The sequence below is a fragment of the Misgurnus anguillicaudatus genome, chromosome 10, assembly GCF_027580225.2.
Source record: "Misgurnus anguillicaudatus chromosome 10, ASM2758022v2, whole genome shotgun sequence".
Taxonomy (NCBI): Eukaryota; Metazoa; Chordata; class Actinopteri; order Cypriniformes; family Cobitidae; genus Misgurnus; species Misgurnus anguillicaudatus.
Window position 1 is genome coordinate 25,730,751 of NC_073346.2, and position 25,487 is coordinate 25,756,237.

A 25,487-nucleotide genomic window follows, 5' to 3' on the forward strand; every position below is an offset into this window, starting at 1 on the left:
TGGGTGCCTGCAAACTATAGTGCATGTCATAGTTTTAAACCATTATTTCGGTTGTCACCAAGCCCTATTATTGAAACTGGGAGTGAAAAGCTTCAATACAGGGCAATTATCTGCAAAACATACTGTATAACATAGAGCTGAACCTCGGTACCCAGTTTAGAGTAGAAAAAAACTTCATCTCCTCCCTGTTGGATAATACATCAATGTCCCACGTCTCTGTTTCACTTCATTCTGGTTACAGTTATAGCAACAAAAAAACGCCAATTCTGTCAGTTCCCTGCAAATGACCTGTTCAAGTCATCTTACTAAAAATGTGAATAAAAAACTGGCAGAAATGAACTGAACCAACCAACCAACCAGCAATCATCTGTTAAAATATTTGGCCAATACATTTATTCTTTTCTTTTTGCAGTATTTTCAACACCACCAAGTTAACTAAATACACAGTGACACTATATACACTGTAAAAAAAAATCTCGTAAAAAAACGGTTATTTTCTGGCAGCAGGGGCGCCAGAAAATTACTTTCAAATAACAGGGAAAAACTGTGACGTAAAAATACAGATTTTGACTGTATAATAACGAATGTACAAAAACAGTTTTTTTGTGTATTTGTACAGCCTTTAAATGTGTAATGAATGATATTTACTTGTATAAAAACAGTCAAAACACCTATAAATACGGGTAAACGCGGCGACAATGCAGCCTTTTCATGTTTAATTAATGATATTTACTTGTATAAAACAATAAAAAAACTATAAATACGGGTAAACGCTGCTATAATGCAGCCATTTCATGTTTAATTAATGATATTTACTTGTAATAATACTTGCTTTTAAACTATATGCAAAACACTAACATCAACCTCATCCAATCAGGAAGCACAGGCAATTGCCTAGCTTTCAGAACAAGCCAAGACCTTCCGAACATATGTCTATGTCTGTTATGGTCTAAGCGCGTACACACGCTGCATGCTCAGGGACCTTACTGATTAACATAAGCATCACAAAGACGGTGAGTGAAAAAAAATACAGGGATTTAATAGCAGGATAAACTCTCCACACCAAAATCGACAGTAAAGTGACAATAAATACAAAACATCAGTATAAATAAAGACAGAAAACATTACAAAATAGGAGCAGAGTGGGCTCATTTGCATAATGTTAATGACGCGCTTGCAGAGGTGCGTCAAATACGTCTCATTGCGCATGCTTTGAAATGAAACGTTTGGGATTATGGGTAATGTAGTATCGTATAGCAACGTAATGTTCATGTTACTTTCAATAAAGATAAAAACAAGACTTATTTTAGTGATGTTGCGGTGGTAGGCTTAAGTAAACTATGGCATCAAAATGGTTCCTTACCCTAGCTGAAGAGAAAAAGAGAAAAGCAGAGGAAGAAAAACAACCTTGTAGCAAAGTTATGTATAATATACCCAATAACAATAAACCGTCTTGCCTAAATGACTATCATCAAGTTGCCCTCAAATCAATAGTCATGAAGGTCTTGTGCCTTATTTAAAAAAGTAAAATTAACAAATGAGTAAACTTCACTTTACAGTTAATTTTTCATAATTGAAACTGTATTTTTATGATTACTTTGTTAAAATCATTTGGAATCTGTTTAAAAACTGATATTTTGTGTAGTACATTTATACAGAATTTCTTTGTAAAATCATGTTACACATTTTATTAAACAGTATATTCTTGTGATTTGAACACACGTTTTCTGTCATGTAAAAAAACAGAGAAAACATTGTAAAATTAATTTCCCCAAACTGTAAATAAAATATGTTTTGGGCCCCTGTATTTTAACAGTGTTTTCATATGAAATAAAGGACATTTTCTATGAAATAAAGGACATTTTCTTTGAAAAAACGGAAAATCATGATTATTTACATTAACAGTTTTTTCCTGTAATTTTATATTACAAATCTAATTCCACAGTACATTTCTGTACTATTATCAAAACAATACTGTTTTCCACAAAAACAGAAAGAAACTGTAAAATATACACACTATTTCCCATAAAAATACAGACTTTTTTTACAGTGTAGCATTGATTTTCTGTGCTGTAATCATTCTCGGGTCGTTCCTCTTTATTGTGCATATGGCAATGTATACTAAACAGATTGTAGCGCAGTAAAGCACTATCTCCCTATTAGATAACACAGGCTCTTTGAAGTGCGTATGTGCCACTGCAGCACACAAAAGGGTGTTCATATAGTATGACCCATGGCTATTATAAGACTTATCTCCAAAGCCATTTATCACAAACTTGCACTGATTGTACAGATCTGGCATCCTCATCATGTGAGGACAAATTGCCCTGGAAGGGCCTGATCGGTGAAAAAAACACACTCTGAGATTACAATGCATCCGGTTCTCTCTACTGAATACAATTATAGTTGATAAATGTCTCCACAACAACAAATAATTGTGCTACAGTAGTGTTCACAGGGTATTTATTCTCAAGAGCCGCCACAGGGTGGCGCACTGCAAACGGAGCTGTTTGCTATGGACAGACGACATTTGTACCATAACACAGGTTTAGTTACATAAAAATCTAATTATAAACAATATAGAAACATATAAATATTTTATCCCATTTCCCTTTGCAAAAATGTAAGTAAAATGTCTCCCACATATTACTTAAAGATATATATTCATTTAAAAATGTAAACCTTTCTGTCCATACAAACTCTGCTTGCACAAGCGTTTTGTAGATATATAAATTGACATCTAATTAAAAACAGTTCATTTAACAGCATTCAACCTATTTCCAATATAAAACAATTCACAAAATTTTTACAGTATAGGCTACTGTATGCAAATGCTACAAAAAATGCTTAATGGTATTAGGACGGTTGGCCCGACTAGTACCGTGTTGGCCAGCAATACAATTAGTCACATTTAAAACCATTAACATCAATTGCACACATTATGAATCTTGTATTTTAAATGCTTAAGACTCCTGTGCATTTCTATCCCAACTAATAGCAAACATTTGCATATACTGGCTGTTACTTACAGTATTTCTATAAGTTTACAGACATCTTAAAACGGAAAGTTTATATAAATATTAAAAAAACCTGACTGCCAGTACTTTTAAATTGTATCAGTGTACTCCCACTGCTACCTCTGCGAAATGTCTTACAGCAAAAATACAAGTCTAGACAATCATTCCCACATATCATTCAAACAAACTTCAGCGATCAGTGTGACTACAGCGCTTCATCGACTGCTGGGGTGTCCTGGTTGTGGATGACATAGTAGTCGTGTACATACATCAAAACTGCGATGGGCTGGCCAATAATGAGCGAAAGCCACACAGCGGCGTTTCCATAGTTACCTCGAAGAAACCTGGCCACGAACCATGCCAGTGGGAGCTAAAACAAATAATTATATTTATATATACAGTAAATGATTAAAAACATACACAACGTATGTTTCAGATTGTTATTAAATGTGAGACTGATTATTAGTATAACCAATACATGTGTGTTTATGAAGCCTGTCAAGAATACTACTGCAAATGTATTTCTGTGTGACTAAACATTTTTTACCTGTGCCATCATACCCATAAATGCCCATAGTCTGAACATCCTGAGAGGAACGCTGACCAGGTACTGCAGAGAGAGAAAAAGAGAGAGACATAATCTCACATTAAACACATACCTGTAAAATCTGTTTCCTTCCAGATTTTGGCTTTGCCAAGTCTGTGTTTTACTCGGGGTTCCCACACCTTAGTTCAAATTCAAGGACCTTTCAAGGACTTTCCAGGTCCAATACCCTCAAATTCAAGGACTACATGTGGGACGTTTCAAGTTAAATTGTGTTACTTTTAAGATACATTGTTACAGTTCCCTTTCGAGGGAACTCGTGCTGCGTCACTGCGGTGAGACTTTGGGGACGCCTGCAAGGGTAAGTGTGTCTGAATGTGTATATCAAATTCAACCAATGGTGAGGCTTAACAACAAAGACAGGGTGACGTGGGAGCCAGGAAGTATATCGCTATCTGATATATTGTCAAAGACGGCGTTACAGGGACGCAGGAAGTATGGCAAAGCAGCAGTTTCGTTCCCTTCTCAGGGAACAACAGTTACATACGTAACCTGAGACGTTTTCATGTGTCAAACACAACTATGCAAAAAAGCATTTTGGTATGAATCAACATTTGCATACAGAAGATATAAGCATTTAAAGTGAACAGTTTAGCATGTGTGCTTAAAAGGCTAGAATTTTTATGATATTATCCTACACTACACAGGTAATAATCTGGATTTATATCCCAAAAAACTTCTTGCAGATTCAAGCACTTTCAATGACCTGTATCTATATATGTATATTTTCAAAAACTTCCCAGAGCCTTGATTTTTTTCCCCCAGATTCACAAACTTTCAAGGATTTCAAGGACCCGTGGGAACCCTGTTTACTAACGTTAAACATTGAACAATGCTTTAAAAAGTAAGCCGTAATGCAGAAACGATTCTCTGTTCATTTCGAACTATATTTCAACCTTCGATTCACAGAGTTTGTCATCCAAGTCGATTCGCACCATAAAATGCAGAATGAGCCCCATGATGTTAATTTATTACTGAAGGATAGACCAACGCGGTTGTCGTTTTAACAAGGTGCTTGACCTCTAATCCAGAGCAACACCGGTCTATCAACTGTTGCTTGATCAAGGCTAAATCACACCCTAAAGAATATGGCCTCTAAATAAATAAATCCTTTAAAACAAATTCAATGTCTTTATACCTTTGAGATATTCTCGAGAAACTTCAGATTTATGGCCGACTCACCATCTGAACTTTCCGAGTCATGACTGTGATCCGGAGTCTAGTTGTGAGACTTCCTGTGAAGGTCAATGTTTTTTAATAAGACTGTTAAGAATACTATCTGCCTGCACCTGCAGATTGGACACATCTTCCTTTCTCATTGCTCTCCGACCACCCCCCCCCCCCCCCCTCCCCTCAGCTGAGCTCACAGCTTATCAGAAAACAGCAGCCTGATAGGAGCCTGTTCTTCCTCTTCCTCAACCTACACATCCCTCTGCACTGACCTTCATCACTTCTGAAGAACAGTGGCTACAGTACCGGCTAAATGCTGGGCATCTACTTCAGACTGAAAAGTTATGGAAATGAGACCACTTAGGAATTAGGAACATTTTGTATAATTTTACAAAACCTTATATTTATGAGTCACTCATAAATTTGGCACAAAACAAAAATTAAATGCACCGTAAATGCTGCTTCATGTTTAAAATATAAACAGGGTTCCCACACCTTAGTTAACTTCAAATTCAAGGACCTTTAAAGGACTTTCCAGGTCCAATACCCTCAAATTCAAGGACTAAATGTGGGGAGACATTTCAAGTGAGAGCAAGTTTACATCGTGTTACCTTTTAAGATACATTTTTACAGTTCCCTTTCGAGGGAACTCACACTGCTTCACTGTGGTGACACTTTGGGGACGTCTCCAGGGGTAAGTGCGTCTGAATGTGTATATCAAATACAACCAATAGTGAGGCTTAACGACAAAGACAGGGTGACGCAGGAGCCAGGAAGTATATCGCTATCTGAAATATCGGCAAAGACGGCGTTACAGGGATGCAGGAAGTATGGCAAGGGAGACGCAGCGTCTCGTTCCCTTCTCAGGGAACAACAGTTACATACGTAGCCCAAGACGTTTTCATGTGTCAAACACAACTATGCAAAAAAAGCACTTTTAACTAGTTTCTTATTAGCCTGCATATTGGCTGTTTATTAGTACTTATAATTACATATTAATGCCTTGTTCTGCATGACCATATTGTACATCCCTTGATCCAATCCAATACCTAAACCTAACCACTACAACTACATTATAAGCTATCAATTAGCAGTAAATTAGGAGTTTATTGAGGCAAAAGTCATAATTAATAATCAATACGTGTTCCCAATACTAAAGTGTCACCATAAGGGGTCACCATTATTTATATTACACAATTAAGCTATGCTTTTATGAGTCTCATTCCTACTGAAGGTCTGGGAACCATGGCCACTAAATGGCCAAGGACCACCCAAGAGGCCATTTTACTGACACGTAAAAAGCAATCACGTATCGCTTTGTGTCGCGTCATGTGTAGGTGCGAGGAAAAAGGTTTGTTTGACTTCATGCAGTACTGCAAGGATTAACAGAGAGATGACATCAAAGTACCACGAGAGCGTTACTTTGATGTCATTCGCCTGTCGGTTCTTGCGGTGCCACATGAAGTCGAACAAGCCTAATGCCTCCACAATAACAGACTGGTGTGCAACAAATAAATCATTAATTCACGAACATCTCTTCAGTTGATAACGACAATAGCAAACACGTTAAAATATCTTTTTTAAATTCCAACAATTGCGTCAAGCAAAACTCTTGGATGTCTTTTAAAGACTTCATGCTGTGTACCTTGTATACTTTTGACTTTGTGTTGTTTCCAGGTGGACCGTTAAAGAACGCGACCTAAAGACATTAAATATGTCCTTCCGAAATCCTATAATATAATTCAACCAATCAGAGCCTTTATAAACTGACAGTGTACCATTGATGCGCGGGTCAATGTATAAACAACCCGCACCTGACTAGTGCTGCAACCACGCGTCGACGTCACTGATTACGTTGACTACGAAAATACGTCGACATGCGTAAAATGCGTTGACGCGTCACGCTGTTTACATTCATCTCGCGTAATGGCGGCTTCTGCTCCTGGCAGTGTTTACCATACATTGATTTGTTTGTGTGCGCCACAAAATCAACACTGGGCGCAACATTTACATTTTTATTTCATATATTGTTGTGAGCGCTTGGTGGTGCCTCTCTTGTGGGCGCGCGCTCTCTCTCTCTCTGCGTGAAGCCCCTCAACAGCGCCTCTCATACATGACACTGAGTGAAAGAATTAAAAGTTGGCTGTGTTTTCCATGCGGATTCCTCTGTGTACTTGCATTTTCACGTAAACGTCAGATGTTACTGACAGAGAGAGTTTATCATGAAAGGTTAGCAGTGTTTTCCCACACACACTGGTTCTCTGTGTGCTTGTGCGCGAGCTCTCTCTCTCCTATGCCCGCGCATGCCTTCTGTAGTAACTCTGTGTAATGGCAATTTTTCAATTTGCGCCGAATTGTCTGCGATGTCCCGATTATAAATCAAGATTTTAGTAACTTAGTAGTTAAAGTAACAGCTGGTTGGATTAAACACAAGGTTATTGGGTCATGTTTAGTCACTATTTTAATAGTCTTTATGTCTGACAACAGAACAGATAATACGTGAAAATAGCATTCAGTTGTGTTAAAATACAATAAAACAAACAATGACTGTCAGATCAGACAGAGAGTAGAAAAACAGATTATACAACAGATTAAATAGCTAATCAAAAAAACAACACTATATTTATAATAAAAAAATCATCGTTTAGAGTAGTCGACTAATCGGAAAAATAATCGCTAGATTAGTCGACAGAAGAAATAGTCGTTAGTTGCAGCTCTACACCCGACCGACGTTTTCAACTAACCCGCCCGCACCTCGGACCGCAAAAAATAAATAAATAGCGTACCCGATCCGCTCCTTGGCCCGGATTTTTTAACAGTAGTAATTGTTTAAATTAGTTAACTGGCATCTTTATTTCAAACTACCCGACCGACCGTAACCAGAATATCATTAAAAATATTTTTGGATGACTCATAACCGTGGGTGACCGCAGGCACCCGCTCATTTCGGATCAACCCGTGCATCACTGCAGTGTACCCTTCATTCTCCAGTCTCACAGCATCCTAGACACCGATATTAAATGATTCACTAAAAATGAAACTGCTAGCTAGAGCATCTGGGATGTCTGTATAGAGATAAAGATTGAGATTTTTTTTTAATAATTTTTCAGCACCCTGTGAATGTGTATTCGTATACTTCTTGTTTTCTTTAGGCATCTGATAAAGCGTTTGGACCTGGAAGCGGTTGCGCATGATGTCAGACTTAACAAGCGCATTAATTAATTGTAGACTTAAAGGAATATTCCATTTTCTTTAAAGAAAAATCCAGATAATTTACTCACCACCATGTCATCCAAAATGTTGATGTCTTTCTTTGTTCAGTCGAGAAGAAATTATGTTTTTTGAGGAAAACATTGCAGGATTTTTCTCATTTTAATGGACTTTAATAGACACCAACAACCAAGACCTAACACGCAAGTTTTTTTCAACTGAGTTTCAAAGGACTACAAACAATCCCAAACGAGGCACAAGTGTCCCATCCAGCAAAACGACTGTCACCCTTGACAAGAAAAATAACAAATACACTTTTAAAGCACAACTTCTCGTCTAGATCCGGTTGTGATGCGCCAAGTGACCCCACGCAATACGTCATGACGTCAAGAGGTCACAGAAGACGAACGCGAAATTCCGCCCCAGTGTTTACAAGTGTGTTGAAAGAGGACCGTTCCTACGTTGTTGTATGTCAACTGATACTAATTAATGTCTTTGTGTCAGTTTATTGTTTACAATGGTCCGCAAATGTGCGTTTTATATATGTAACACGTGACCTCCCTTACGTCACTACGCATTTACGTTAGGTCGCGCTGGACCGGACCTAGACGAAAAGTTGTGGTTTAAAAGAGCATATTTTTAATTTTTCTTGTCAATTTCGCTAGATAAGACCCTTATGCCTCGTTTGGGATTGTTTATAGTCCTTTGAAACTCTGTTGAAAAAAACTGTTACGTGTTGAGTTAAGTGTTAATTGTTGGTGTCTATTAAAGTCCATTAAAATGAGAAAAATCCTGCAATGTTTTCCTCAAAAAACATAATTTCTTCTTGACTGAACAAAGAAAGACATCAACATTTTGGATGACATGGTGGTGAGTAAATTATCTGGATTTTTCTTTTAAGAAAATGGAATATTCCTTTAAGCATTCTGTATGTAAACAAATTAGGGTACTGAAAGTTAGTATTGCAAAGACCACATTTGTAAAATGATATTCACTCATTTTGTTACCCTGCTCAGACTGTTAACTTTCACTTGCCGTGACCCGACAAAATATTTCAAACAGCATGTGATTTATGCATATCTTACCTCGTGAAAGAAAGCAGAGGCGAAAAACACGGCCGATTGGCTCAGTAACTTGCCGGCACCTCTTCTCAGCAAAGGCTTGTAAAAGTGCCTTTTGCAAACAGGAGTGAGAGAAGCATATAAACTCAGTCAGTATGAGCGGTATATAACCATATATTTCTTACAGACAGACCACATTATAGTCTCTCTTCATTATAGTCTCTGTGAGCTTTACTGTGTCGTATTTCATCTTGCCACCCTAAAGCTGTCTGCAGTCGCTTTCGAAACCTCCATTCACTCACCGGAGACACCATTTGTGCACGGGAATATTCCAGTTTTGCCAGAAGTATGTTATCGTCTCTGAGTTCCTAAAAACAAAAAAACACAGTGAGTCACTTTCACTACCTGTGTGTTTTTGTGTGTCAATATGTGCATTAAAGGTTTATTTTATAAAAATGATCATTTTATAAAAAGTCCATAAGTCATAAGTTTGCAATTTGCTGTTTTAGATTATGAATATTATAACAATTTATGTACATATGCACCTACTGAATTTTTGTGTGTGACCTATTTGCATACTTAAGAACATTTGAACATAATTGCACATTAGAAATGCAAATGATGAAGGGGTAGTGATGTCACACATAAACCAGATTTCATACTTTTAAAGCTTATCAGTCCAGTTACAAAAACATAAAGGAGTGGTTTCCTAGACAGGGATTATCTTAAAACAGGACTAGGCATTAATTTAATTATTAAATATAACTAGTTTTAACAAACATGCATTACTAAAAACATTACTGGCATGCATTTTAAGGCTAACCAAAGGGCACTGGTGTATTTTAAGATATGTCAGTGTAAGTTGTTTTCAGTTTAAACACATGCTCTTACAATAATTCTAGTCTAGGACTAGTTAATCCCTGTCTGGGAAACCGCCACATAGTGTAGCACCACAGCAGATTTTTACTTTAAAAAGTTAAAGGATTAGTCGATTTTCTTTAAAAAAAATCCAGATAATTTACTCACCACCATGTCATTCAAAATGTTGATGTCTTTTTTTGTTCGGTCGAGAAGAAATTATGTTTCCCAAGGAAAACATTCCAGATTTTTCTAATTTTAATGGACTTTAATGGACACCAACACTTAACTGTTTTAATGCAGTTTAAAATTGCAGTTTCAAAGGACTCTAAACGGTCCCAAACGAGGCATAAGTGTCTTATCCAGTTAAACGATTGTCATTTTTGACAAGAAAAATAAAAAATATGCACTTTTAAACCAAAACTTCTCGTCTATCTCCGTTCCTGTGATGCTCCAGCGCGAGCTCAGGTAATACGTCATCACATGAAGAGGTCAGGGATGACGTATGCGAAAGTGTGGAGAAAGAGGACCGTTCCGATGTTGTTGTATGTGGAATGATACTAATTAATGTCTTTGTGTCAATTTATTGTTTAAAATGGTCCACAAATGTGCGTTTCATGTAACACGTGAACTTTCCACGGCATTACGCAATTACATGAGGTCGCACTGGCACGTCACATGACCGGAGATAGACGAGAAGTTGTGGTTTAAAAGTGCATATTTTTTATTTTTCTTGTCAAAAATGACAATCGTTTCGCTAGATAAGACCCTTATGCCTTGATTGGGATCGTTTAGAGTCCCTTGACACTGCAACTCTAAACTGCATTAAAACTGCTAAGTGCTGGGGTCCACTAAAGTCCATCAAAATGAGAAAAATCCCGGAATGTTTTCCTCAAAAAACACAACCTCTTCTCGACCGAACAAAGAAAGACATCAACATTTTGGATGACATGGTGGTGAGCAAACCATCCGGATTTTTTTCAAGAAAATGGATCACTCACCACCAGTCCCTGTAGAATTCTCGATCTCCAAACCTTAACAGCTCGGCCACAAAGTTCATTGAAGAATGGAAAAAGGAGTAGAAAAAAATCAACCAGAGGAGGTGGTTGGGGACCTAGAACAACAGTATGATATAGTGTTTGTTCCCTTGATTGTAGTTCTTCATATTTTCTTTTAAAATAACACCTAAGCAAACATCTGTGCAACCAAACAGCACAAAATCACAAGAAATCACATGTTCTTTAATTAAGCATTGTGTTTGTATTTTGTGGATAAAACATTGACCCTCTAAATACTCACAGCCAGTCTAAGCAGTCGTTCAGTCATTCTCTTGTAGTCCATTTCCTGCAAAATGATAAATGATGATTTTAAAGAACTAGATACAGCGCTTGTCCCTTAAGCACAGAGCAACAGCAGTTAAAGCACAACACACCTGCAATGGCTTCATTGAACTTCGAATGACTGGCACCATCCACTTATAGAAAACAGAAAGAACAACAGATATGAGCTATAACTCAGACATGAAAATTACAGGTTTGAAACATATTTTCCCCCAGAATGCACTATGCCACTTACCTGCTGTGTTAAACCAACCAATAACTGAGTGAAAAACAACTGCAATAGACAAGTGGAGATTTTAATTTCAAGCTAAAAATAAAGCGAAATGTTAACCATGTTATTTTTATTGTGTGTGAATTAAATGTGCAATTGCTGTAACTGCTATGAAATTTTCAGATTTTTGAGCTATGACAGTCAACAACTAAATCTAATTCTTAGATTTAAGATATGTGCAAAATACACAAGCTGTCATATTGTATTTTTAGAGTGAACAAACTTATTGGCAAACAACAATGCTGACAGGAGATATGTCCATATCAATAGCCTACCATCTCAAAGAGCCTCCTTAGCAGAAATCCCATCCGTATGGATTCGGAACGTGGAAAATTCAGCTCATAGCACAGGGTTGGTGCAAAGACAAAATAATACATGTCTGAAAAAGTCAAATGCACACCGATCAACAGACAAAATATGTAGGGGTGCAAGCAAATATCTATACATGTGAGTATCGTAATATTTTGTTGGGCAACACTGTATAAATTCTCAATAATGTGATATTACATTATATATATAAAAAAAAATCATACAATTTCATGACTCAGATTCACGATTCATGTTTTACTTAGAGTTTACATCCTAACCACTCTTATCTCTGAACTTAAAGGGGACATTTCACAAGACTTTTTTAAAAAAGTAAAATAAATCTTTGTTGTCCCCAGAGTATGTATTTGAAGTTTTAGCTCAAAATACCCCACATATCATTTATTATAACATGTTTAAGCTGCCACTTTGTAGATGTGAGCAAAAATGTGGTGTTTTTGGGGGTGTCCATTAAAATGCAAATGATCTCTGCACTATATGGCAGTGCCGTGGTTGGATAGTGCAGATTAAGGGGCGGTATCCCCTTCTGACATCAAGGCAAAGCCAAATCTACCTATTTTTTTCACATGCTTGCAGAGAATGGTTTACCAAAACTAAGATACAGGGTTGATCTTATTCACATTTTCTAGGTTGATACAAGCACTGGGGACCCAATTATAGCACTTAAACATGGAAAACGTCAGATTTTCATGATATGTCCCCTTTAAACAGTGACAGGAGTACAGTACTAGCATAGGGCCGCGGCAAAATATATTTTGCTAAGATTTGCATATGGTGGTGAGTCCTCAATGACAGCTTTCCTAAAATTATATCCTAGTATATTCTTAAAACACAATATTGCAATGTACCGCAACATACCGCAGAGCAAATGGCATATCGTGATCCATGATACGTACCACAAGATGACTGACATTCCTTTTGTCTAAACTACAGTACATCCACTTTAATTTTACTTTAGATATCAGATAAAACATTTTAAAGATAACAGAAGCACTTCTTACAAAATAACGGTTTAATATCATAAGCAATCTGTAATTAGGATCATAAGAAACGTTTCGTGACTGGACTGTAAAAACTGAATGATTTACCTCTGAGAGAGAGATTTCCTGGGTAAGACACCTGAGCCTGCATACTGCTGGGCACAGACTGAGGTGTTGGACCTAAAGCAAACAGCAACTGTCAAGAAATAAAGAAACTTGGCAGAAGCTCTGTAAACGATTGAGGAGCTTCTGTATTGGGAAAGAGTGGCTGTATTCTGCAACTCATGATGCATTGGTTTGGTAATTAAGTATTCACTGGAAAACATATCGAACTGTGTCACTTTAGTGCATTACGTCTGGTTAAGACAGCGTTAAAGGGACACTCCACTTTTTCGAAAAAAATATTTTCCAGCTCCCCTAGAGTTAAACACTAGATCTTTACCGCTTTGGAATCCACTCAGCCGATCTCCGTTTCTGGCGGTAACACGTCTAGCATAGCCCAGCACAATCCACTGAATCTGATTAGACCATTAGGATTTTGCTAAAAAATAACCAAAGAGTTTTTCAATATTTTTCCTATTTAAAACTTGACTCTGTAGTTACATCGTGTACTAAGACAGACAGAAAATTAAAAGCTGTGATTTTCTAGGCAGATATGGCTAGGAACTATACTCTCATTCTGGCGTAATAACTAAGGACTTTTCTGCCGTACCATGGCTCCAGGACGCGGAATGATATTACGTAGTGCCCGAAAATAGTCCCCTGCTATTGAAAGATACTAAGGGGACCATTTTCGGCTGCTGTGTAATATCGTACGCGGTCCTACTACACATTGCAACTACAGAAGAGTCAAGTTTTAAATAGGAAAAACATCGAACCTCTTTGGTTATTTTTGAGCACGATGCCAATGGTCTAATCAGACTCAATGGACCGCGCCAAGCCACGCCAAAAGTGGTAGCACCAGACCCGGAGATCAGCCGAATGGACTCCAAAACGGCAAGAATCAAACGTTCAACTCCAAGGGAGCCGGAAAAAAATTTGTATATTTAAAAAAAAAGTGGAATGTCCCTTTAAGGCTGGTAGATAAAATCTACATAAAAATCTAAATAAAATTATGCTACATAATGTAAAAATCATTATGTGAAAATATAACCTTGATATCTTGATATTTAATATTGACTGAAGTAAGGTCATGTGTCAAAGATTGACATCAAGGCTGAAATCAAACTTTGATGCTCCTGATCTCAAAATTTGATTTAAGAGTCATTTTTAATATTAACTTATAACTACATAATGAATTAGCAATGACATGTCTATGCTGCAGAATGATGGCTGTTTTAACTCACATGAAAGAGATCTTGAGAGACTGCGGGCCTTCACTTGCATTCTCTCCCTGCACCACCTGTTAACATCCTTATACGAGTACAATTTTAAGAACAGGATGGTGTAGATTCCTAAGGCAAACGCCCCACCAACTGCACACAGGGGACAAAAACACAAAAACACAGAATCAATGTATCAATCTAAATGCAAACTATCTATGAGAGATAACACAAACACAGTGAGAACAAAACGTTTTCAAAAACACAACACTGCATCAGTCACGTGACCCAGCACATCACCAATGTAGCGTGCACAGACCTGGCCCACACTCGTATGCTCCCTCAACCGCTGCTTTATCAATAGCGGCCATATGCCGGGTGGAAATGGTCCATGCAGGGGCTCTGGAGTACCTCTATGACCTAGAGATGGACTCGAACTGGGCTGCAGGACTGACAGCGGCCCCTGAGCTGACCTGGCTGTCTGGTACAGCGGCACCACGCCCGGCACCAGGCTGACAGATGGAGGCACGTTTTCACCTCCCGTCGAGCAAACAGATGAGGGCGGACGGAAGAGCCAGTGAAAGTCGTGGTATGGATGAAAGCAAATGAGGCAATACATTCCCTACTAAAGAAACCCTTGGGAGGCCCTTATGATTGCGATATGAATATCGTACAGGTTGTGAAATGAATATCACACTTGATGATATAGAGGAGTGCTTATGATGCTGGACATCATCTCTGATGTGAGAAGAAATATAACGCATCATTATACCGTCACTGAGCGAGGGCTGTAAGAAAAGTCACTTTCGGAGTTTACAAACACAGTTAATGGAAAACAAGTCACCTCTAAACTGTTCATATTTCTTATATTATATATTCTGTTGTAGACGTACAATTTTTTAAAAATGTCCACAGCTTAGGTATCATGTTGTAAACCATCGCAAACCCATCAAGTGTACGGGGGGCATACCAATATTTAAGTGAATAGTGAGCTGATGGTTGATATAATGCTGATGTGTTATAAATAATCCAGTTTAATGATGGGAAATGAGTTGTGCATCAAGAATGGCTTTTTCTTTCTTCACACCAAAACAAAAAAATGAATTAAGAGGCTTTTTCATGGGCAGACGGGTTTGCAGCAGTAGTGAGGAGAGGGATACAAGGATAGGATATCTTTATTTTTTTAACTAATAATTAAAAAAATGCATCACATTAACCACAGCACTGACCCAATGTGTTCAAAACTTTGAGAAGTATACTGTAGCTAGTACAGTATGAATAAAAACACCATTTACATGCCAGCTGATCCTGTAAAATCAGATTACTGGTATAAAAGATTTGTTTAGTCAAAACACTGGGTGTACCCAAACATTTTTCAAAGCTGGGTCACCTGACAGGCATATTATAATAGAAAACAACAATGAGGAGAAAATATATCAGAAAGCACAAAAGAGTCAATTATGTGCGTGTTTAAGACTTTTATAATGTACAATCTCACCTGGTGTGATAGATGGCAGCTTCAAAATGACCATCATAGGAAAACATATGACGACGGTTAAGTTGAAGATATAAATCAGCAGGCCAACTTTCTCACTGATCGACCCCTGAAAAATACAATAAAGAAACACTGACCAAAATCCAACCACAAGTACGACAATATAGTTATTACTGTAGACAATGCAACACAACCTGACATGCATGACATCACAATCAAACCAAACAGCACACAACATAACAGCCAGGAACTTAAAGACCACACGAAATCAATATTGGAGTTTTGTGGCCCTTAGGCTATCAGGCTGAGGTTTGAGCTCAATCTATATGCCATGTGTACTCATAAACATTAACAAGTGTACACATAAATATTGACAAAATTCACTTTTAGCAGATATATGCATTTAAAATTTACAGTCCTTTACTCTCGGGAAAACGAATAAAAAATATTGATCCACTAAAATACAGTTTTTGTCAAACCAAATGCTCTCTAAAACTCTATACTGAAAATAACTAGCAAATCATTTAATGGCTGTGATGCAATTAAAAGTGAAAAATCCACCTGGATGTGTCTCTGTAAACCTAAAGTTGTGGGTTTAATTGAATATATGTCAACAAGAAAAACTGTGATTGTCTAATAAATTCATAGGGTCTTTAACGACATAATCAATTGATACATGACCATAACACAGTAAAACAATCACATCACCTACACTCACCTGAAGGATTATTAGGAACACCATACTAATACTGTGTTTGACCCCCTTTTGCCTTCAGAACTGCCTTAATTCTATGTGGCATTGATTCAACAAGGTGCTGAAAGCATTCTTTTCGAAATGTTGGCCCATATTGATAGGATAGCATCTTGCAGTTGATGGAGATTTGTGGGATGCACATCCAGGGCACAAAGCTCCCGTTCCACCACATCCCAAAGATGCTCTATTGGGTTGAGATCTGGTGACTGTGGGGGCCATTTTAGTACAGTGAAATTATTGTCATGTTCAAGAAAACAAATTTCATATTATTCGAGCTTTGTGACAAGGTGCATTATCCTGCTGGAAGTAGCAATCAGAGGATGGGTATATGGTGGTCATAAAGGGATGGACATGGTCAGAAACTATGCTCAGGTAGGCCGCGGCATTTAAATATTGTGCCTAAAGTGAGCCAAGAAAACATCCCCCACACCATTACACCACCACCATCAGCCTGCATAGTGGTAACAAGGCATGATGGATCCATGTTCTCATTCTGTTTATGCCAAATTCTGACTCTACCATCTGAATGACTCAACAGAAATCGAGACTCATCAGACCAGGCAACATTTTTTAACATTTTCGTGCAAATTGTAGCCTCTTTTTCCTATTTGTAGTTGAGATGAATGGTACCCGGAAGGGTCTTCTGCTGTTGTAGGCCATTCGCCTCAAGGTTGTGCGTGTTGTGGCTTCACAAATGCTTTGCTGCATACCTCGGTTGTAACGAGTGGTTATTACAGTCAAAGTTGCTCTTCTATCAGCTTCAATCAGTCTGCCCATTCTCCTCTGACCTCTAGCATCAACAAGGCATTTTCGCCCACATGACTGCCACATCAGGGTATCTGCACATTTTTTAACAGCAAATTTAATGACTTTTAAGACCTTTTTAAGTCCTCTAAAATAAAAATTTAAGACTTTATCATAAAAAACAGGAAAACGTTCAGCGCGACACGACACAGAATTTTGTGTTGAAGCATAGCACGGCACAGCTCGCCTGAGCCACACTCAAGACACATCACAGGGAAACAACAACTTTTATACTAAGTGCTAATTCGCCTAACAATTTTGACATGGTTGACTGTGTATGTAAAAATCTGCCTTTAAGGTACTTCAGTTAATTTATAAATTCTGGCCCTTCTTAGCATTTTAAAAAAGACATGGAGGACAGCCCAGAACATTACAAAATAGGGGTGTGACGGATCACAAAACTCATGGTTCAGATCAGAATAAAAGGGGTTTTTAGAGCTACAGAAGGTATTTTCTCTTTGTCTTAGGTTGTTTGATTAACATTAATGACACAGACTTAAGTAGGTTAATTGAGTTATATTGTATTTTAACACAATTTAATTATATTTTTACATATAATCTGTTTTGTTGTCGGACATGGATATTAGGGCTCTCAAGTTTTACCAAAAGTTTGGAGTGAGATTTCAGGAGAGGGGTATTTGTGACCCCTCGGCCCCACCCAAGTTTTTGCTAACTGTTTAATTTTACCTAATGTTTAGTAAACAAACCGTTAATGGGCCCCATTGAATTTCATATTATACTTTATCCTACTATGGAAGTGAATGGGACTCATTAAAGGTTTGATTACAAACATTCCTAAAAATATCTTCCTTTGTGTTTTTTAGAACAAAAAAATGTATACAGGTTTGTAAAAACGTGAGAGTGAGAAAATTATGACAGTATTGTTATTTTTGGTTGAACTATCCCTTTAAAGTGCCCTATTTTTACAAAATAGTTTTGTACATAATACAAAGTTTCTACTTTAGTACTTAAGATAATCTTAAAAACATCTAAGTGTCGTTATCAGTGTTATTTTGAGATTACATTAATATGAACTGAAATGCATTTAACATATAACAAAAATGTACCACTTGAAGTTAAAGTGTACTCATCTTTCATACAAAGATGGGTTCAAATTTATTTCAAGTGGTACCTAAATACATTTTTAAATTACATTTTAGCATATTTCATATTAATGTACTAAAGAACAAAAAAATGTAGGCTATATTAAGTACAACATTAGTACACGAAAATAGAGCACTTTAAGTGGATTATAGAATTGTACTCTTTTAACTTGAGCTTACTGTACACATACAGTATTGCAGAACATTTAATGATGAAAGGGCAATAATAATGAAATGCATCTCAATTACATTTTATATTTCAGGAAGCCTCTAGTACTTTTCTTAATTTCAGGTAACTAAAGCTTCTGGTTGCAAAGCTGTTGGAGTTTTTGGCTGAATCAATAATAATTTAGCACGAATTTGGCTTTATTCCCCAATATTAGCTTTCATTGTCTTTGATCAACGGCAAGGATTTCGTCCAGGAATCGTAAAATCAAAATGCTTAAAAAGTGGGTTATATCTACCGCATTCATCGGATCTTGCTCATCCAACTTCCACTCCGTTAAATCCATGTTAGTAATGAACGTGCTAGCAGCGGGATAACATCACCAGAAACAACTTCTCGTTTATGTTTGATTGCCTGATAGGATGCATTGTGTGAACGACTTCATTAGGCGCTGCAAAAAAAAACAAGTGGATGACATCAGAGTAACGCGAGAGCGATTTGAAATCAGCCTCCTTCGCAAGATTTCTCGCGGTACCCTGATGTTATCTGCGTGTCGGTTTTGTGGCGCTCGAAGGAAGCAGCTAAACTCGACAGAACTGCCATGCGCCTCGTCCATTTATTGAATATAGCAGGACAATTTATCTCTTATTTCTCAGCGTGATAAATACAAGGTGTGCCCTGTGAGTGTCTGAACTGACTGAAATGCGTCTGTCTCACGGTCAATGCGAGCCTTTGTATATAAATAGGGTTACTGACTAAAAAATTGTGACTAAACACGACCCAATAAGTTAACACGACCCTCGTGTTTAATCCAACTACGTTACTTACTGCTTAAATCCTGATTTATAGCTAAACGCTTCTGACAATATGTTATATATAACATTACGAGGTGATTTTGGCTACATTACCTGAGTGTCTCATGCAGAGCAGAGCTTTACCGTTGCTCTTCTTGTCTTGTTGTGTTATAAGCGCTTTTAAAAGTAAAAGTATTATTGTAGATCGCGTATATATAAAATATGAGAGAATAAACACTTTTAATTCTTTCCCCCACGTGCCATGTGTGAGGTGCTACACGACGCAGCATGAGAGAGAGAGAAGCACGCGCACACGAGAGAGGCGCCGCTGCGCTCGAAACAATGAATTAAGCCGTTTTAATACTAAAATATTACAATTATAATACTACAAATACATATAGAAAATCTATGAAATATAACAATGTATGGGAAACTGAAGAGTCTGACATGAAATTTAAGACCTTCTTAGTGGAAATTCCAGATTTTAAGACATTTTAAGACCTTAAAAATCGAAAATTTTATTTAAGACGTTTTAAGACTTTTTAAGGACCCGCGGGGACCCTGCACATACTGGATGTCTCTTTTCACGCCATTTTTTGTAAACCCTAGAAATGGTTGTGCGTGAAAATCCCAGTAACTGAGCAGGTTGTGAAATACTCAGACCGGCCCGTCTGGCACCAACAACAATGCCATGCTCAAAATTGCTTAAATCACCTTTCTTTCCCATCCTGACATTCAGTTTGGACCACACCCCTAAATGCATTGAAGCAACTGCCATGTGATTGGTTGATTAGATAATTGCATTATTGAGAAATTGAACAGGTGTTCCTAATGATCCTTTGGGTGAGTGTATTTAATAATAATATGATCATACAAATCAACAAAAACAACACAACGACAAATCACAATGACATTATTGCACAAATAAAACCCATTAAAAATAAAACAAATCAGCCAACAAAACAATCCCAAACAATTTGAATTTGGTGAATGTTGAACATAGTGCATTTACTTTATAAACTCTGACCGTACCTTTTCAGTCAGATCCTAGTCAATATCAGCAAAATGCCTGAACTGTTTACTGCAAATTCACTCAGTTTCCATTAAGCCAGTTCAGTAAATGTGCTGATACTCCATTCACATTTGCAAGCTCTTCCAAATATGTCAGGCTTTTTAAAATGCAATAAATCAAATTTACGTTCTAAATTGATCTCTTTAGAACTGGCAACCCATAATAGTATCGTTCCAAACCCTAAATTATACTGCGTTAAGTGAACACAGTGAATCTTTACATTACTATGACAATGACTTCATTCATTATGATAAACGGATGAAATCAAGATTAAATGCGAATGGCTTTTGAACTCACCATAGCTAGTCTTCTCTCTGTGTACAATGCCACAAGTATGAACACATTAGAAACTGCAAGAAAAGAATTATTATACTGTCAAATGAATGCCGTTTTGGTAATGAAAGCATAGTTCGCTTCAGCGGTTAGCTAGTGTTTTGTAAGATTTTCAGGAAAAATTTCATAGTAAATAAAAAAGCAGCTTGAATACAAAACACATTTCACACAGTTATTTTTTTTAGGGTGTAATGAAACAGAAGAAGGTATAAACTGTACATTTAATTTATAGGATTAACCTTTTAATAGGGCACATGGCTAGCATGCGCGCACACACATGCATGCACGCTGTATTTATGGCTATTATACATTAGACAATAACACCACCTGCTACAGTACATGAGGCAGGTATACAATTAAATCGCTTTGTGTACAATGGCTAAAGTTAAAAAAATAAATAAAACTAAACACAATTTGCATTAGTTTTTTTTCTTAAATGCAACCTAAAAATTTATTTTGAACCTTCTATAATTACAATGAAGATGAACTGTACAAGTCTAAAAAAAAAGATAACGGGATGTCAAGATTTTCAGTAAATATTTTCAATTTCTTTTTGGGTAAACTAATCTTTAAAAAAAATCTTCCTTGTTTACAAAAAACAGAAGAAAAATATTTTAGAAAATCCATACCTATAGCCAAGCATGCAGCTGGCCAGCTATAAGGGTCCGTGAGGAACAATGATACCACTTGAATGGGGTCCACTAAAATGCCATACCTGAGTGGATGTACATTAAAGTACAAATCAAACCAACTCTTAAAAGTCAATACATTTATAAACATCTACTTTTTCACTCATACGCATTTAACAGATGCTTCAAATTCCCGTATTTCTCCCCTATTAAAAGCCTCACTCTGAACTGTGGATTATTTGCAGTGCTATACTGGCAGGCAGTATCAGCAGGCAGCTGTATACATACTGTCTGCATGGAGCAGTAGGCAACATGATGGCAGCATATGGTCCACACAGCATGGGGTTCAGCCTGTACACTTATCAAATAAGCCCTATAGACTCAACATCTTCAGTATAACTTTCAAAACACAATACAGAACTGCATGTTTTTGGGATACAGCACGTTAATTGAAATTGTGTTGCTGTAGCTCAATTGTTTTTTTGCAGTGCAAAAGGATGCAGGGATCATATATACCGATCTGCTTTCTATGTACATATTGTCTAGGGTAACACATTATAAAAAAATAATAAAACATACAGTACTGTGCAAAAGTCTTAGGCCACCACCACCAGACTTGTTGTTTTAGAAGTTTTAATGTCCATACATATTTATTTTTCAATCTATTTAATTAAGATACAAACAGAAAATACTGGAAAAATATGTACAAAAAATTAAAATTAAAATTTTCAGGACTAAATGTCTTCTTTAGGCATCGTCAGTGTTTAGTGTGACCTCTCTTGGCACTAAACACATCTTGAGTGTTTTTGAAGTAAAAAGAAATTAGAAATTAGGATTTAATTTTATTTAGTTTTAAGAGATCCTGCAGTTTCCTGCTAATGCTCAAGTGAAAGGGGAGTTTACCCTAAAAACTTGACACATCAGTTTACATTTTTATAGTTTTTAATACTATATACAAATTTTCTGTATTTTCTGGATTTATTCCATTAAAGAGACTGAGAAACAATTATATATGATCACTCTAACGTTGCAAAAACAACAAATCTAATTCTGGCATGGTGGCCTTATGCTGCGTTTACACCAGCAGCGATAGAGGCGGCAAGCACGGGTGATTTACATGTCAAGTAAATGCAAAGACGCGATTAGGCATCCTGCGGCGCGGTAGGCGCGGCACGAATGGCGTGGAACGCGCAACATGTAAATCACCCGCGCTTGCCGCCTCTACCGCGGCTGGTGTAAACGCAGCATAAGACCACCATGCCAGAATTAGATTTGTTGTTTTTTATAATTGAGTTGAAAAGTTGAAAAATCTGAACTTCGGTGGATTTCCGCGCCGCGTTAACTAATCAGGACCTTGCTGTAGTAGTGACGTGATTACAGGAAGCGAGCGGAGTCTCAGCAGAGTCGCAGAAGCCCTTCCCATGACGCGAATTTCCGTGTGAATATCTCGAATGACTAGAATTTCATGCGCGACTTTCACGCACGAATGAAGCGAGTAAACTCAAATGTTCAAGCGTCCAACTACGCGCGAATAGTGCGTTTTCGCCGCCTCTACCGCGGCTGGTGTAAGCGCAGCTTTAGACTTTTGCACAGTTCTGACCATTTGGTTAGGCAGAGAAACACATTTTCAGTATGTTTTGTAAATTCAGATAATAAAAAAAAATCATAATGTCAAACTAGCACATAGATGTCCATAAATCTGCATAAAACACCTGTATAGTGGCGATATACAGTAAGTGAACTGTATAAATACTTGTTCATACCTGAGAAGGTTTTCCAAGAACAGTCGTGCATTGCTCAAAACCTACAGTACAAACAAAGCAGACATACATTAAAAAAATAAATGAAAAGGCACCACCAAGAATACATCACTATATGACTGACTAAACACGCTGCAACCTCCGGAATAAAAAACACCATCTACACAAAGATCTTTCATCACGTCTGCTTACAGTTTGCAGAGATATATTGAAATTCATGTCCATAAATCTGCACCAGAGACAGACGAACATATTCCTAGATATAGAACGAAAATGCAAATGCACACTGTACACTGGAATATGAAACAAGTCCGGCGAGGCTGAAAAAATATTGTGATGACAAAATAGATTCATCTCATAGCTCACATTAACGGTACGCTGAGAAGCGTGAATGTATTCTTCACAGTTTCGGAGATGAGGACTTGGCTGGCTATGCTCCATGTTCAGTTAGTGTTTAGACAGACAAGCTGTTTCATGCTGTTTATTTTTAGGTGTCGTTTGGCTTTAAGTGTGTCTCCATAAACAGACACACTAATCAACACATACCATATGATTGTCACGCACCATCCAACATTACTTAAAATGTGTCACTGCAAAAGACGTGCGTTACTAGTCTGGGTTTTCCTCATTTAAAACTAATTATTCATTCTGCGTGTGTCTTAAAATTAAAAACAGTATCTATTCAGTATATGACACAATATCCAACCTCCTTTAATCTCTGTTAACACCTGATGTGAGAAGCAATAAAGATTATCTGTACTAATCACGGTCGGCACCTCTGAATGAGAAGGAATGTTTACTAGCCCGACTGATGTGTTACTAGAACTATACGAGTAGGCAAGTCAAAGCATGCAGTCACTCCCTATAACTCAAAGTGTGTATATGTGACAGTTTCACACTCACCAGCATTACCACACACCAATTCAGAATGCCTCTGTAGTTTTTGAACGTGCTTGCAGAACTGAGCATTGACTCCTGCATTTTGTGGCAACTGGGGGTGAAAAAGAGAAGATGAAGTGATAAGAGAATGGAGAACCAGCTGAGCGAGATGTTTCTGGGCATAATTATTAAACTATTTACAGGGTCCAGAAAGGTAATTTTCTCAATTGATACATGAAACGATAAGATACAATAACCATGAGAAGGCAAAAAGGCCCTCAGGGTAAAAGGCCAAGTTCTAGACTACAGCAAAAATCAACACTGCAGTACTTTGATAACACATTTATCACAAAGCACGGTGAAAGTGTCCGGATCCATAAGGTTATTGTGTGCAGTGTCAAAAGGTTGTGTTCCTGTTGCTTAATTGGTAGAGGACTCTGATAGCAGCACAAAGATCATTGGTTTGATCTCCATGGAACACACATACTCATAAAAAGTAGGCTATAGTTTGAATGCACTAAATTGTTTTGGATAAAAGCACCTGCTAAATGTAATTAAAAGTTGGGTAAGGTACAGTAGGTTATTATTAACATGTAATAAGTTTTAAAATGTTAAGAATTACTGTATGTAGTTATGAGAATCCTTAATATTCACATAATATTAAATACATTTGAAGACAATTCATTTTTTATATGATTTTATGCCTTCGTCAAAGTCAATAATCTTTTTTTACAGTTTTCAGTAACTATATGGAATATAAATCCCATAAAAGGAAAATTAAATTAAATTAAATGAGTTTTTAACTCGTCTTCTTGGACAAAATAATTATTAACACCACATTCCCACTCTACTCTGCCTTACTGTACACAGTACGCATGTGCACCGTACTGTATATGACGTAAACTTGACCATTCACATTCACATAGTTCCCAAATGACTCTTATAACGATACTACAACCTATGCATTTTAATAACGTATACTGAATCTCACCTCATTTGATCGTATCGATCGCATTTTCGTTTGCTGTCTTCATTCAGCTGGAAGTTTTTAGGGAGAAACTCGGGCGTCTTGGATGCGCTTTTGACTCCTGACGTCGCGCCGTTTCTGGGCTGCACTGTTTCGGTCTTGACGTTTGTGATAGTCGCGCGTCTGCGACTCCGCGTCACGGGCCTAAAATCATCTTTGTCAATCATATTTCAAGCAAATCTATAGCAAGCAAGCAAGCGAATTAAATGACCCAAGTCCACTCAGGAGTTTCATTTGGCTTTGCAACCGGATAGACAAGTTGTACGCAAACCATTAGTTTTGCAATATCTTAAGATGACGCAAGATTTGCAGCAACACTACTTGACTCACATAAATCCGCGTGGACTTTAGCACGTTAGTATTAGTAAGATTCTCGGTCAGGTTTACGACTTTCCCAGGATCTATTTCCGCGTTTTCATTCTCCCGTTCAAAACGACACGTGTAGCCGACGTCAGTACAGGATTGCAGTGAAACTCTGCTGCCATAAGAGGCAACTTGTCCCAAGCAAACA

General features: G+C 37.4%; 1 protein-coding gene across 1 annotated transcript; it reads right to left on the minus strand.

The window, feature by feature from the left end:
- Positions 1-2,446: 2,446 nt before the first annotated feature.
- dgat1b (diacylglycerol O-acyltransferase 1b) lies at positions 2,447-25,487 on the minus strand. Its single transcript, XM_055210873.2, has 17 exons — positions 24,941-25,487; positions 23,974-24,061; positions 23,074-23,114; positions 21,311-21,396; positions 20,646-20,698; positions 15,659-15,764; positions 14,185-14,313; positions 12,947-13,018; positions 11,807-11,910; positions 11,496-11,534; positions 11,353-11,394; positions 11,220-11,264; positions 10,922-11,034; positions 9,365-9,430; positions 9,087-9,174; positions 3,565-3,627; positions 2,447-3,387 (listed from the first exon to the last, which is right to left on the minus strand). Exons 1-17 carry the CDS (start codon positions 25,141-25,143, stop codon positions 3,223-3,225), a joined length of 1,503 nt encoding a protein of 500 aa, XP_055066848.2. The 5' UTR covers positions 25,144-25,487; the 3' UTR covers positions 2,447-3,222.